Here is a 13,573-nt window from a genome sequence, read left to right as displayed (position 1 = left end):
CAGAAGACCCACCACGGTGCACCAGCTACTCATGTCCCCTGCAGCGACCACTACTGGGGAAGTATGGTATAACATGAGGCTATTAAACTTAATGGTCATTAATCTAATACATAAACAGACCAGGTCCACCAGAGCTGCGGCTTTTACACTGAAGGTTCCCTAGTAGAATTCCCCCTCTATGACATCCATATGTCCTAATAGATGAGACATTCCCTTTAACAAGTCCCTTAGCGATGATTAAGGAATTCTAACTTGATGGTTAAAGTGAGACTTACCTCCTTCAGAGACCCTTTGGCTCTTAGCAGCTTGCATACAACAGTCAGTGGGATACAGAGCATGGAAGCCAGGGCCAGACCCCAACCGATCGCTTCACCCCACCAGGGATAGACATAGGTTTTGTTGTAAGTCAAAGGCTTGTAGTTAACCACATGGAACACGAAAATACCCTAAAATATCAGTCAAAAAGGAATTAGCTCATCATGTAGAATGGACTGGCATAAGAACTATTCTATCCCTCACAGAAGTAATGGGAACTGAGACGCTTAGACATTTATGATTCGAGAAATCTCTAAACATTGCATTATGACAATTTGCTTCCCAAATAATTCTTCTACTTGATCCCCAGGAAAGAAAACCAAAGAATCTAAGGGAGTTGATGTACAATCTGTAGTACTTGTCATCATCCACTAGGTGGCACTGTGTACCATCTGTACATCACTTATAGTCCTATAAATCTCCTCACCACATAGGTTTCCCCATTAAGAGCTTGATATAATTTATTATTAAAAAACGTCAACCGCAATATCTTAGAACTGCGTCATAATACAAGGAGGGTTACTTGGCAACTAGGTGCTGCAAATCAAATCGTCCCTGTGAGACTCACCACACAGACAAGAGGAGTAATCACAGACCAGCACCACTTCATGTAAGGGAGAGGCCGGTAACCAATCATCCGAGCAACGTCATCCATAAATCTATCCGCACCTGAGAAACATAATCCACATTCAATATACTGTCCAATAGAATAAGGACTGTCACAGATTATCAATGTGCGGTCATAGCCCTGGGGGTACTTTTATTGTAAATGTTTTTCCATTAAGGGTACTTGGCTCAGAAACTGACAGATTATATATTTATTTTTGTACATAGGGGGCAGTATTATAGTAGTTATATTCTTGTATATAGGGGGCAGTATTATAGTAGTTATATTCTTGTACATAGGGGCAGTATTATAGTAGTTATATTCTTGTATATAGGGGGCAGTATTATAGTAGTTATATTCTTGTATATAGGGGCAGTATTATAGTTGTTATATTCTTGTATATAGGAGCAGTATTATAGCAGTTATATTCTTGTATATAGGAGTAGTATTATAGCAGTTATATTCTTGTATATATGGGGCAGTATTATAGAAGTTATATTCTTGTATATAGGAGCAGTATTATAGTAGTTATATTCTTGTATATAGGGGGCAGTATTATAGAAGTTATATTCTTGTATATATAGGGGCAGTATTATAGTATTTATATTCTTGTATATAGGGGGCAGTATTATAGTATTTATATTCTTGTATATAGGGGGCAGTATTATAGTATTTATATTCTTGTATATAGGAGCAGTATTATAGTAGATATATTCTTGTATATAGGGGGCAGTAGTATAGTAGTTATATTCTTGTATATAGGAGCAGTATTATAGTAGTTATATTCTTGTATATAGGGGTCAGTATTATAGTAGTTATATTCTTGTATATAGGAGCAGTATTATAGTAGTTATATTCTTGTATATAGGGGGCAGTATTATAGTAGTTATATTCTTGTATATAAGAAGCAGTATTACAGTAGTTATATTCTTGTACATAGGGGGCAGTATTATAGTAGTTATATTCTTGTATATAGGGGCAGTATTATAGTAGTTATATACGTGTATATAGTTTAAGGGTAAACACGCTCCTGATTTACAGCACCACACGTTTTTTACGGCCATTTTTGGAGCTGTGTTTCTATAGAGTCCATGAAAAAAACGTCTCAAGTATTGACATGTACTTGTTCGCGGCCGTTTTTAAAATAACGACCTGTCGGAACAGAACGACATTTTTCCCATTGAAATCCATGGGCAGATGTTTGGAGGCGTTCTGCTTCCATTTTTTCGGCCGTATAGGCCCGAAAAACGGCAGGCAATAAGCAGCGTGCACATACCCTTATAGTAGTTATATTCTTGTATATAGGGAGCAGTATTATAGTAGTTATATTCTTGTATATAGGGGGCAGTATTATATTAGTTATATTCTTGTATATAGAGGGCAGTATTATAGTAGTTATATTCCTGTATATAGGAGCTGTATTATAGTAGTTATATTCTTGTATATAGGGGCAGTATTATAGTAGTTATATTCTTGTATATAGGGGGCAGTATTATATTAGTTATATTCTTGTATATAGAGGGCAGTATTATAGTAGTTATATTCCTGTATATAGGAGCTGTATTATAGTAGTTATATTCTTGTATATAGGGGCAGTATTATAGTAGTTATATTCTTGTATATAGGGGGCAGTATTATATTAGTTATATTCTTGTATATAGGGAGCAGTATTATAGTAGTTATATTCTTGTATATAGGGGTAGTATTATAGTAGTTATATTCTTGTATATAGGGGCAGTATTATAGTAGTTATATTCTTGTATATAGGGACAGTATTATAGTAGTTATATTCTTGTATATAGGGGGCAGTATTATAGTAGTTATATTCTTGTATATAGGGAGAAGTATTATAGTAGTTATATTCTTGTATATAGGAGCAGTATTATAGTAGTTATATTCTTGTATATAGAGGGCAGTATTATAGTAGTTATATTCTTGTATATAGGGGCAGTAATATAGTAGTTATATTCTTGTACATAGGGGGCAGTATTATAGTAGTTATATTCTTGTACATAGGGAGCAGTATTATAGTAGTTATATTCTTGTATATAGGGAGCAGTATTATAGTAGTTATATTCTTGTATATAGGGAGCAGTATTATAGTAGTTATATTCTTGTATATAGGGGCAGTATTATAGTAGTTATATTCTTGTATATAGGAGCAGTATTATAGTAGTTATATTCTTGTATATAGGGGTAGTATTATAGTAGTTATATTCTTGCATATAGGGGCAGTATTATAGTAGTTATATTCTTGTATATAGGGAGCAGTATTATAGTAGTTCTATTCTTGTATATAGGGGTAGTATTATAGTAGTTATATTCTTGTATATAGGGGCAGTATTATAGTAGTTATATTCTTGTATATAGGGGGCAGTATTATAGTAGTTATATTCTTGTATATAGGGGGCAGTATTATAGTAGTTATATTCTTGTATATAGGGGGCAGTATTATAGTAGTTATATTCTTGTATATAGGGAGAGTATTATAGTAGTTATATTCTTGTATATAGGAGCAGTATTATAGTAGTTATATTCTTGTATATAGAGGGCAGTATTATAGTAGTTATATTCTTGTATATAGGGGCAGTATTATAGTAGTTATATTCTTGTACATAGGGGGCAGTATTATAGTAGTTATATTCTTGTATATAAGAAGCAGTATTACAGTAGTTATATTCTTGTACATAGGGGGCAGTATTATAGTAGTTATATTCTTGTATATAGGGGCAGTATTATAGTAGTTATATACGTGTATATAGTTTAAGGGTAAACACGCTCCTGATTTACAGCACCACACGTTTTTTACGGCCATTTTTGGAGCTGTGTTTCTATAGAGTCCATGAAAAAAACGTCTCAAGTATTGACATGTACTTGTTCGCGGCCGTTTTTAAAATAACGACCTGTCGGAACAGAACGACGTTTTTCCCATTGAAATCCATGGGCAGATGTTTGGAGGCGTTCTGCTTCCATTTTTTCGGCCGTATAGGCCCGAAAAACGGCAGGAAATAAGCAGCGTGCACATACCCTTATAGTAGTTATATTCTTGTATATAGGGAGCAGTATTATAGTAGTTATATTCTTGTATATAGGGGGCAGTATTATATTAGTTATATTCTTGTATATAGAGGGCAGTATTATAGTAGTTATATTCCTGTATATAGGAGCTGTATTATAGTAGTTATATTCTTGTATATAGGGGCAGTATTATAGTAGTTATATTCTTGTATATAGGGGGCAGTATTATATTAGTTATATTCTTGTATATAGAGGGCAGTATTATAGTAGTTATATTCCTGTATATAGGAGCTGTATTATAGTAGTTATATTCTTGTATATAGGGGCAGTATTATAGTAGTTATATTCTTGTATATAGGGGGCAGTATTATATTAGTTATATTCTTGTATATAGGGAGCAGTATTATAGTAGTTATATTCTTGTATATAGGGGTAGTATTATAGTAGTTATATTCTTGTATATAGGGGCAGTATTATAGTAGTTATATTCTTGTATATAGGGACAGTATTATAGTAGTTATATTCTTGTATATAGGGGGCAGTATTATAGTAGTTATATTCTTGTATATAGGGAGAAGTATTATAGTAGTTATATTCTTGTATATAGGAGCAGTATTATAGTAGTTATATTCTTGTATATAGAGGGCAGTATTATAGTAGTTATATTCTTGTATATAGGGGCAGTAATATAGTAGTTATATTCTTGTACATAGGGGGCAGTATTATAGTAGTTATATTCTTGTACATAGGGAGCAGTATTATAGTAGTTATATTCTTGTATATAGGGAGCAGTATTATAGTAGTTATATTCTTGTATATAGGGAGCAGTATTATAGTAGTTATATTCTTGTATATAGGGGCAGTATTATAGTAGTTATATTCTTGTATATAGGAGCAGTATTATAGTAGTTATATTCTTGTATATAGGGGTAGTATTATAGTAGTTATATTCTTGCATATAGGGGCAGTATTATAGTAGTTATATTCTTGTATATAGGGAGCAGTATTATAGTAGTTCTATTCTTGTATATAGGGGTAGTATTATAGTAGTTATATTCTTGTATATAGGGGCAGTATTATAGTAGTTATATTCTTGTATATAGGGGGCAGTATTATAGTAGTTATATTCTTGTATATAGGGACAGTATTATAGTAGTTATATTCTTGTATATAGGGGGCAGTATTATAGTAGTTATATTCTTGTATATAGGGAGAGTATTATAGTAGTTATATTCTTGTATATAGGAGCAGTATTATAGTAGTTATATTCTTGTATATAGAGGGCAGTATTATAGTAGTTATATTCTTGTATATAGGGGCAGTATTATAGTAGTTATATTCTTGTGCATAGGGGACAGTATTATAGTAGTTATATTCTTGTACATAGGGAGCAGTATTATAGTAGTTATATTCTTGTATATAGGGAGCAGTATTATAGTAGTTATATTCTTGTATATAGGGAGCAGTATTATAGTAGTTCTATTCTTGTATATAGGGGTAGTATTATAGTAGTTATATTCTTGTATATAGGGGCAGTATTATAGTAGTTATATTCTTGTATATAGGAGCAGTATTATAGTAGTTATATTCTTGTATATAGGGGTAGTATTATAGTAGTTATATTCTTGCATATAGGGGCAGTATTATAGTAGTTATATTCTTGTATATAGGGAGCAGTATTATAGTAGTTCTATTCTTGTATATAGGGGTAGTATTATAGTAGTTATATTCTTGTATATAGGGAGCAGTATTATAGTAGTTCTATTCTTGTATATAGGGGTAGTATTATAATAGTTATATTCTTGTATATAGGAGCAGTATTATAGTAGTTATATTCTTGTATATAGGGAGCAGTATTATAGTAGTTATATTCTTGTATATAGGGGTAGTATTATAGTAGTTATATTCTTGTATATAGGGGCAGTATTATAGTAGTTATATTCTTGTATATAGGGACAGTATTATAGTAGTTATATTCTTGTATATAGGGGGCAGTATTATAGTAGTTATATTCTTGTATATAGGGAGAGTATTATAGTAGTTATATTCTTGTATATAGGAGCAGTATTATAGTAGTTATATTCTTGTATATAGAGGGCAGTATTATAGTAGTTATATTCTTGTATATAGGGGCAGTATTATAGCAGTTATATTCTTGTATATAGGAGCAGTATTATAGTAGATATATTCTTGTATATAGGGGGCAGTATTATAGTAGTTATATTCTTGTATATAGGGGCAGTATTATAGTAGTTATATTCTTGTATACAGGGGGCAGTATTATAGTAGTTATATTCTTGTATATAAGAAGCAGTATTATAGTAGTTATATTCTTGTATATAGGGGCAGTATTATAGTAGTTATATTCTTGTATATAGGGGCAGTATTATAGTAGTTATATACGTGTATATAGTTTAAGGGTAAACACGCTCCTGATTTACAGCACCACACGTTTTTTACGGCCATTTTTGGAGCTGTGTTTCTATAAAGTCCATGAAAAAAACGTCTCAAGTATTGACATGTACTTGTTCGCGGCCGTTTTTAAAATAACGACCTGTCGGAACAGAACGACGTTTTTCCCATTGAAATCCATGGGCAGATGTTTGGAGGCGTTCTGCTTCCATTTTTTCGGCCGTATAGGCCCGAAAAACGGCAGGAAATAAGCAGCGTGCACATACCCTTATAGTAGTTATATTCTTGTATATAGGGGGCAGTATTATAGTAGTTATATTCTTGTATATAGGGGGCAGTATTATATTAGTTATATTCTTGTATATAGAGGGCAGTATTATAGTAGTTATATTCTTGTATATAGGGGCAGTATTATAGTAGTTATATTCTTGTATATAGGGGCAGTATTATAGTAGTTATATTCTTGTATATAGGGGGCAGTATTATATTAGTTATATTCTTGTATATAGAGGGCAGTATTATAGTAGTTATATTCTTGTATATAGGGGCAGTATTATAGTAGTTATATTCTTGTATATAGGGAGCAGTATTATAGTAGTTATATTCTTGTATATAGGGAGCAGTATTATAGTAGTTATATTCTTATATATAGGGAGCAGTATTATAGTAGTTATATTCTTGTATATAGGGAGCAGTATTATAGTAGTTATATTCTTGTATATAGGGGTAGTATTATAGTAGTTATATTCTTGTATATAGGGACAGTATTATAGTAGTTATATTCTTGTATATAGGGGGCAGTATTATAGTAGTTATATTCTTGTATATAGGGAGAAGTATTATAGTAGTTATATTCTTGTATATAGGAGCAGTATTATAGTAGTTATATTCTTGTATATAGAGGGCAGTATTATAGTAGTTATATTCTTGTATATAGGGGCAGTATTATAGTAGTTATATTCTTGTATATAGGGGGCAGTATTATATTAGTTATATTCTTGTATATAGAGGGCAGTATTATAGTAGTTATATTCTTGTATATAGGGGGCAGTATTATAGTAGTTATATTCTTGTATATAGGGGGCAGTATTATAGTAGTTATATTCTTGTATATATGGGGCAGTATTATAGCAGTTATATTCTTGTATATATGGGGCAGTATTATAGAAGTTATATTCTTGTATATAGGGGCAGTATTATAGTATTTATATTCTTGTATATAGGGGGCAGTATTATAGTATTTATATTCTTGTATATAGGGGCAGTGATATTATTGTATGTAGGGGGCAGTATTATAGTAGTTATATTCTTGTATATAGGGGCAGTATTATAGCAGTTATATTCTTGTATATAGGAGCAGTATTATAGTAGATATATTCTTGTATATAGGGGGCAGTAGTATAGTAGTTATATTCTTGTATATAGGAGCAGTATTATAGTAGTTATATTCTTGTATATAGGAGCAGTATTATAGTAGTTATATTCTTGTATATAGGGGGCAGTATTATAGTAGTTATATTCTTGTATATAAGAAGCAGTATTACAGTAGTTATATTCTTGTACATAGGGGGCAGTATTATAGTAGTTATATTCTTGTATATAGGGGCAGTATTATAGTAGTTATATACGTGTATATAGTTTAAGGGTAAACACGCTCCTGATTTACAGCACCACACGTTTTTTACGGCCATTTTTGGAGCTGTGTTTCTATAGAGTCCATGAAAAAAACGTCTCAAGTATTGACATGTACTTGTTCGCGGCCGTTTTTAAAATAACGACCTGTCGGAACAGAACGACGTTTTTCCCATTGAAATCCATGGGCAGATGTTTGGAGGCGTTCTGCTTCCATTTTTTCGGCCGTATAGGCCCGAAAAACGGCAGGAAATAAGCAGCGTGCACATACCCTTATAGTAGTTATATTCTTGTATATAGGGGGCAGTATTATATTAGTTATATTCTTGTATATAGAGGGCAGTATTATAGTAGTTATATTCCTGTATATAAGAGCTGTATTATAGTAGTTATATTCTTGTATATAGGGGCAGTATTATAGTAGTTATATTCCTGTATATAGGAGCTGTATTATAGTAGTTATATTCTTGTATATAGGGGCAGTAGAATATATTAGTTATATTCTTGTATATAGGGAGCAGTATTATAGTAGTTATATTCTTGTATATAGGGGTAGTATTATAGTAGTTATATTCTTGTATATAGGGGCAGTATTATAGTAGTTATATTCTTGTATATAGGGACAGTATTATAGTAGTTATATTCTTGTATATAGGGGGCAGTATTATAGTAGTTATATTCTTGTATATAGGGAGAAGTATTATAGTAGTTATATTCTTGTATATAGAGGGCAGTATTATAGTAGTTATATTCTTGTATATAGGGGCAGTAATATAGTAGTTATATTCTTGTATATAGGGGGCAGTATTATATTAGTTATATTCTTGTATATAGAGGGCAGTATTATAGTAGTTATATTCCTGTATATAGGAGCTGTATTATAGTAGTTATATTCTTGTATATAGGGGCAGTATTATAGTAGTTATATTCTTGTATATAGGGGGCAGTATTATATTAGTTATATTCTTGTATATAGGGAGCAGTATTATAGTAGTTATATTCTTGTATATAGGGGTAGTATTATAGTAGTTATATTCTTGTATATAGGGGCAGTATTATAGTAGTTATATTCTTGTATATAGGGACAGTATTATAGTAGTTATATTCTTGTATATAGGGGGCAGTATTATAGTAGTTATATTCTTGTATATAGGGAGAAGTATTATAGTAGTTATATTCTTGTATATAGGAGCAGTATTATAGTAGTTATATTCTTGTATATAGAGGGCAGTATTATAGTAGTTATATTCTTGTATATAGGGGCAGTAATATAGTAGTTATATTCTTGTATATAGGGGGCAGTATTATATTAGTTATATTCTTGTATATAGAGGGCAGTATTATAGTAGTTATATTCTTGTATATAGGGGCAGTATTATAGTAGTTATATTCTTGTATATAGGGGCAGTATTATAGTAGTTATATTCTTGTACATAGGGGGCAGTATTATAGTAGTTATATTCTTGTACATAGGGAGCAGTATTATAGTAGTTATATTCTTGTATATAGGGAGCAGTATTATAGTAGTTATATTCTTGTATATAGGGAGCAGTATTATAGTAGTTATATTCTTGTATATAGGGAGCAGTATTATAGTAGTTATATTCTTGTATATAGGGGCAGTATTATAGTAGTTATATTCTTGTATATAGGAGCAGTATTATAGTAGTTATATTCTTGTATATAGGGGCAGTATTATAGTAGTTATATTCTTGCATATAGGGGCAGTATTATAGTAGTTCTATTCTTGTATATAGGGGTAGTATTATAGTAGTTATATTCTTGTATATAGGGAGCAGTATTATAGTAGTTCTATTCTTGTATATAGGGGTAGTATTATAGTAGTTATATTCTTGTATATAGGGGCAGTATTATAGTAGTTATATTCTTGTATATAGGGGGCAGTATTATAGTAGTTATATTCTTGTATATAGGGACAGTATTATAGTAGTTATATTCTTGTATATAGGGGGCAGTATTATAGTAGTTATATTCTTGTATATAGGGAGAGTATTATAGTAGTTATATTCTTGTATATAGGAGCAGTATTATAGTAGTTATATTCTTGTATATAGAGGGCAGTATTATAGTAGTTATATTCTTGTATATAGGGGCAGTATTATAGTAGTTATATTCTTGTACATAGGGGGCAGTATTATAGTAGTTATATTCTTGTACATAGGGAGCAGTATTATAGTAGTTATATTCTTGTATATAGGGAGCAGTATTATAGTAGTTATATTCTTGTATATAGGGAGCAGTATTATAGTAGCTCTATTCTTGTATATAGGGGTAGTATTATAGTAGTTATATTCTTGTATATAGGGGCAGTATTATAGTAGTTATATTCTTGTATATAGGAGCAGTATTATAGTAGTTATATTCTTGTATATAGGGGTAGTATTATAGTAGTTATATTCTTGCATATAGGGGCAGTATTATAGTAGTTATATTCTTGTATATAGGGAGCAGTATTATATTAGTTATATTCTTGTATATAGGGAGCAGTATTATAGTAGTTATATTCTTGTATATAGGGGTAGTATTATAGTAGTTATATTCTTGTATATAGGGGCAGTATTATAGTAGTTATATTCTTGTATATAGGGACAGTATTATAGTAGTTATATTCTTGTATATAGGGGGCAGTATTATAGTAGTTATATTCTTGTATATAGGGAGAAGTATTATAGTAGTTATATTCTTGTATATAGGAGCAGTATTATAGTAGTTATATTCTTGTATATAGAGGGCAGTATTATAGTAGTTATATTCTTGTATATAGGGGCAGTAATATAGTAGTTATATTCTTGTACATAGGGGGCAGTATTATAGTAGTTATATTCTTGTACATAGGGAGCAGTATTATAGTAGTTATATTCTTGTATATAGGGAGCAGTATTATAGTAGTTATATTCTTGTATATAGGGAGCAGTATTATAGTAGTTATATTCTTGTATATAGGGGCAGTATTATAGTAGTTATATTCTTGTATATAGGAGCAGTATTATAGTAGTTATATTCTTGTATATAGGGGTAGTATTATAGTAGTTATATTCTTGCATATAGGGGCAGTATTATAGTAGTTATATTCTTGTATATAGGGAGCAGTATTATAGTAGTTATATTCTTGTATATAGGGGTAGTATTATAGTAGTTATATTCTTGTATATAGGGGCAGTATTATAGTAGTTATATTCTTGTATATAGGGGGCAGTATTATAGTAGTTATATTCTTGTATATAGGGACAGTATTATAGTAGTTATATTCTTGTATATAGGGGTAGTATTATAGTAGTTATATTCTTGCATATAGGGGCAGTATTATAGTAGTTATATTCTTGTATATAGGGAGCAGTATTATAGTAGTTCTATTCTTGTATATAGGGGTAGTATTATAGTAGTTATATTCTTGTATATAGGGGCAGTATTATAGTAGTTATATTCTTGTATATAGGGGGCAGTATTATAGTAGTTATATTCTTGTATATAGGGACAGTATTATAGTAGTTATATTCTTGTATATAGGGGGCAGTATTATAGTAGTTATATTCTTGTATATAGGAGCAGTATTATAGTAGTTATATTCTTGTATATAGAGGGCAGTATTATAGTAGTTATATTCTTGTATATAGGGGCAGTATTATAGTAGTTATATTCTTGTACATAGGGGGCAGTATTATAGTAGTTATATTCTTGTATATAAGAAGCAGTATTACAGTAGTTATATTCTTGTACATAGGGGGCAGTATTATAGTAGTTATATTCTTGTATATAGGGGCAGTATTATAGTAGTTATATACGTGTATATAGTTTAAGGGTAAACGCGCTCCTGATTTACAGCACCACACGTTTTTTACGGCCATTTTTGGAGCTGTGTTTCTATAGAGTCCATGAAAAAAAGTCTCAAGTATTGACATGTACTTGTTCGCGGCCGTTTTTAAAATAACGACCTGTCGGAACAGAACGACGTTTTTCCCATTGAAATCCATGGGCAGATGTTTGGAGGCGTTCTGCTTCCATTTTTTCGGCCGTATAGGCCCGAAAAACGGCAGGAAATAAGCAGCGTGCACATACCCTTATAGTAGTTATATTCTTGTATATAGGGAGCAGTATTATAGTAGTTATATTCTTGTATATAGGGGGCAGTATTATATTAGTTATATTCTTGTATATAGAGGGCAGTATTATAGTAGTTATATTCCTGTATATAGGAGCTGTATTATAGTAGTTATATTCTTGTATATAGGGGCAGTATTATAGTAGTTATATTCTTGTATATAGGGGGCAGTATTATATTAGTTATATTCTTGTATATAGAGGGCAGTATTATAGTAGTTATATTCCTGTATATAGGAGCTGTATTATAGTAGTTATATTCTTGTATATAGGGGCAGTATTATAGTAGTTATATTCTTGTATATAGGGGGCAGTATTATATTAGTTATATTCTTGTATATAGGGAGCAGTATTATAGTAGTTATATTCTTGTATATAGGGGTAGTATTATAGTAGTTATATTCTTGTATATAGGGGCAGTATTATAGTAGTTATATTCTTGTATATAGGGACAGTATTATAGTAGTTATATTCTTGTATATAGGGGGCAGTATTATAGTAGTTATATTCTTGTATATAGGGAGAAGTATTATAGTAGTTATATTCTTGTATATAGGAGCAGTATTATAGTAGTTATATTCTTGTATATAGAGGGCAGTATTATAGTAGTTATATTCTTGTATATAGGGGGCAGTATTATAGTAGTTATATTCTTGTACATAGGGAGCAGTATTATAGTAGTTATATTCTTGTATATAGGGAGCAGTATTATAGTAGTTATATTCTTGTATATAGGGAGCAGTATTATAGTAGTTATATTCTTGTATATAGGGGCAGTATTATAGTAGTTATATTCTTGTATATAGGAGCAGTATTATAGTAGTTATATTCTTGTATATAGGGGTAATATTATAGTAGTTATATTCTTGCATATAGGGGCAGTATTATAGTAGTTATATTCTTGTATATAGGGAGCAGTATTATAGTAGTTCTATTCTTGTATATAGGGGTAGTATTATAGTAGTTATATTCTTGTATATAGGGGCAGTATTATAGTAGTTATATTCTTGTATATAGGGGGCAGTATTATAGTAGTTATATTCTTGTATATAGGGACAGTATTATAGTAGTTATATTCTTGTATATAGGGGGCAGTATTATAGTAGTTATATTCTTGTATATAGGGAGAGTATTATAGTAGTTATATTCTTGTATATAGGAGCAGTATTATAGTAGTTATATTCTTGTATATAGAGGGCAGTATTATAGTAGTTATATTCTTGTATATAGGGGCAGTATTATAGTAGTTATATTCTTGTACATAGGGGGCAGTATTATAGTAGTTATATTCTTGTACATAGGGAGCAGTATTATAGTAGTTATATTCTTGTATATAGGGAGCAGTATTATAGTAGTTATATTCTTGTATATAGGGAGCAGTATTATAGTAGTTCTATTCTTGTATATAGGGGTAGTATTATAGTAGTTATATTCTTGTATATAGGGGCAGTATTATAGTAGTTATATTCT

The 13,573-nt window shown here is 30.9% G+C and overlaps 1 protein-coding gene across 1 annotated transcript in view; it reads right to left on the bottom strand.

Moving 5' to 3' along the window:
• LOC142656805 (sodium- and chloride-dependent creatine transporter 1-like) overlaps positions 1 to 13,573 on the bottom strand; it is a 62,359-nt gene that overhangs the window by 6,462 nt on the left and 42,324 nt on the right. The window contains exons 12-13 of the mRNA XM_075831720.1: positions 884 to 984; positions 276 to 446 (exon numbers count right to left, since the gene is read on the bottom strand). Of these exons, the coding sequence (XP_075687835.1) occupies positions 276 to 446; positions 884 to 984 (272 nt within the window). The remainder of the gene's footprint in view (positions 1 to 275; positions 447 to 883; positions 985 to 13,573) is intronic.

Source organism: Rhinoderma darwinii, chromosome 7 (genome assembly GCF_050947455.1).
Source record: "Rhinoderma darwinii isolate aRhiDar2 chromosome 7, aRhiDar2.hap1, whole genome shotgun sequence".
NCBI lineage: Eukaryota > Metazoa > Chordata > Amphibia > Anura > Rhinodermatidae > Rhinoderma > Rhinoderma darwinii.
This window is presented reverse-complemented; position numbering and strand designations above follow the sequence as displayed.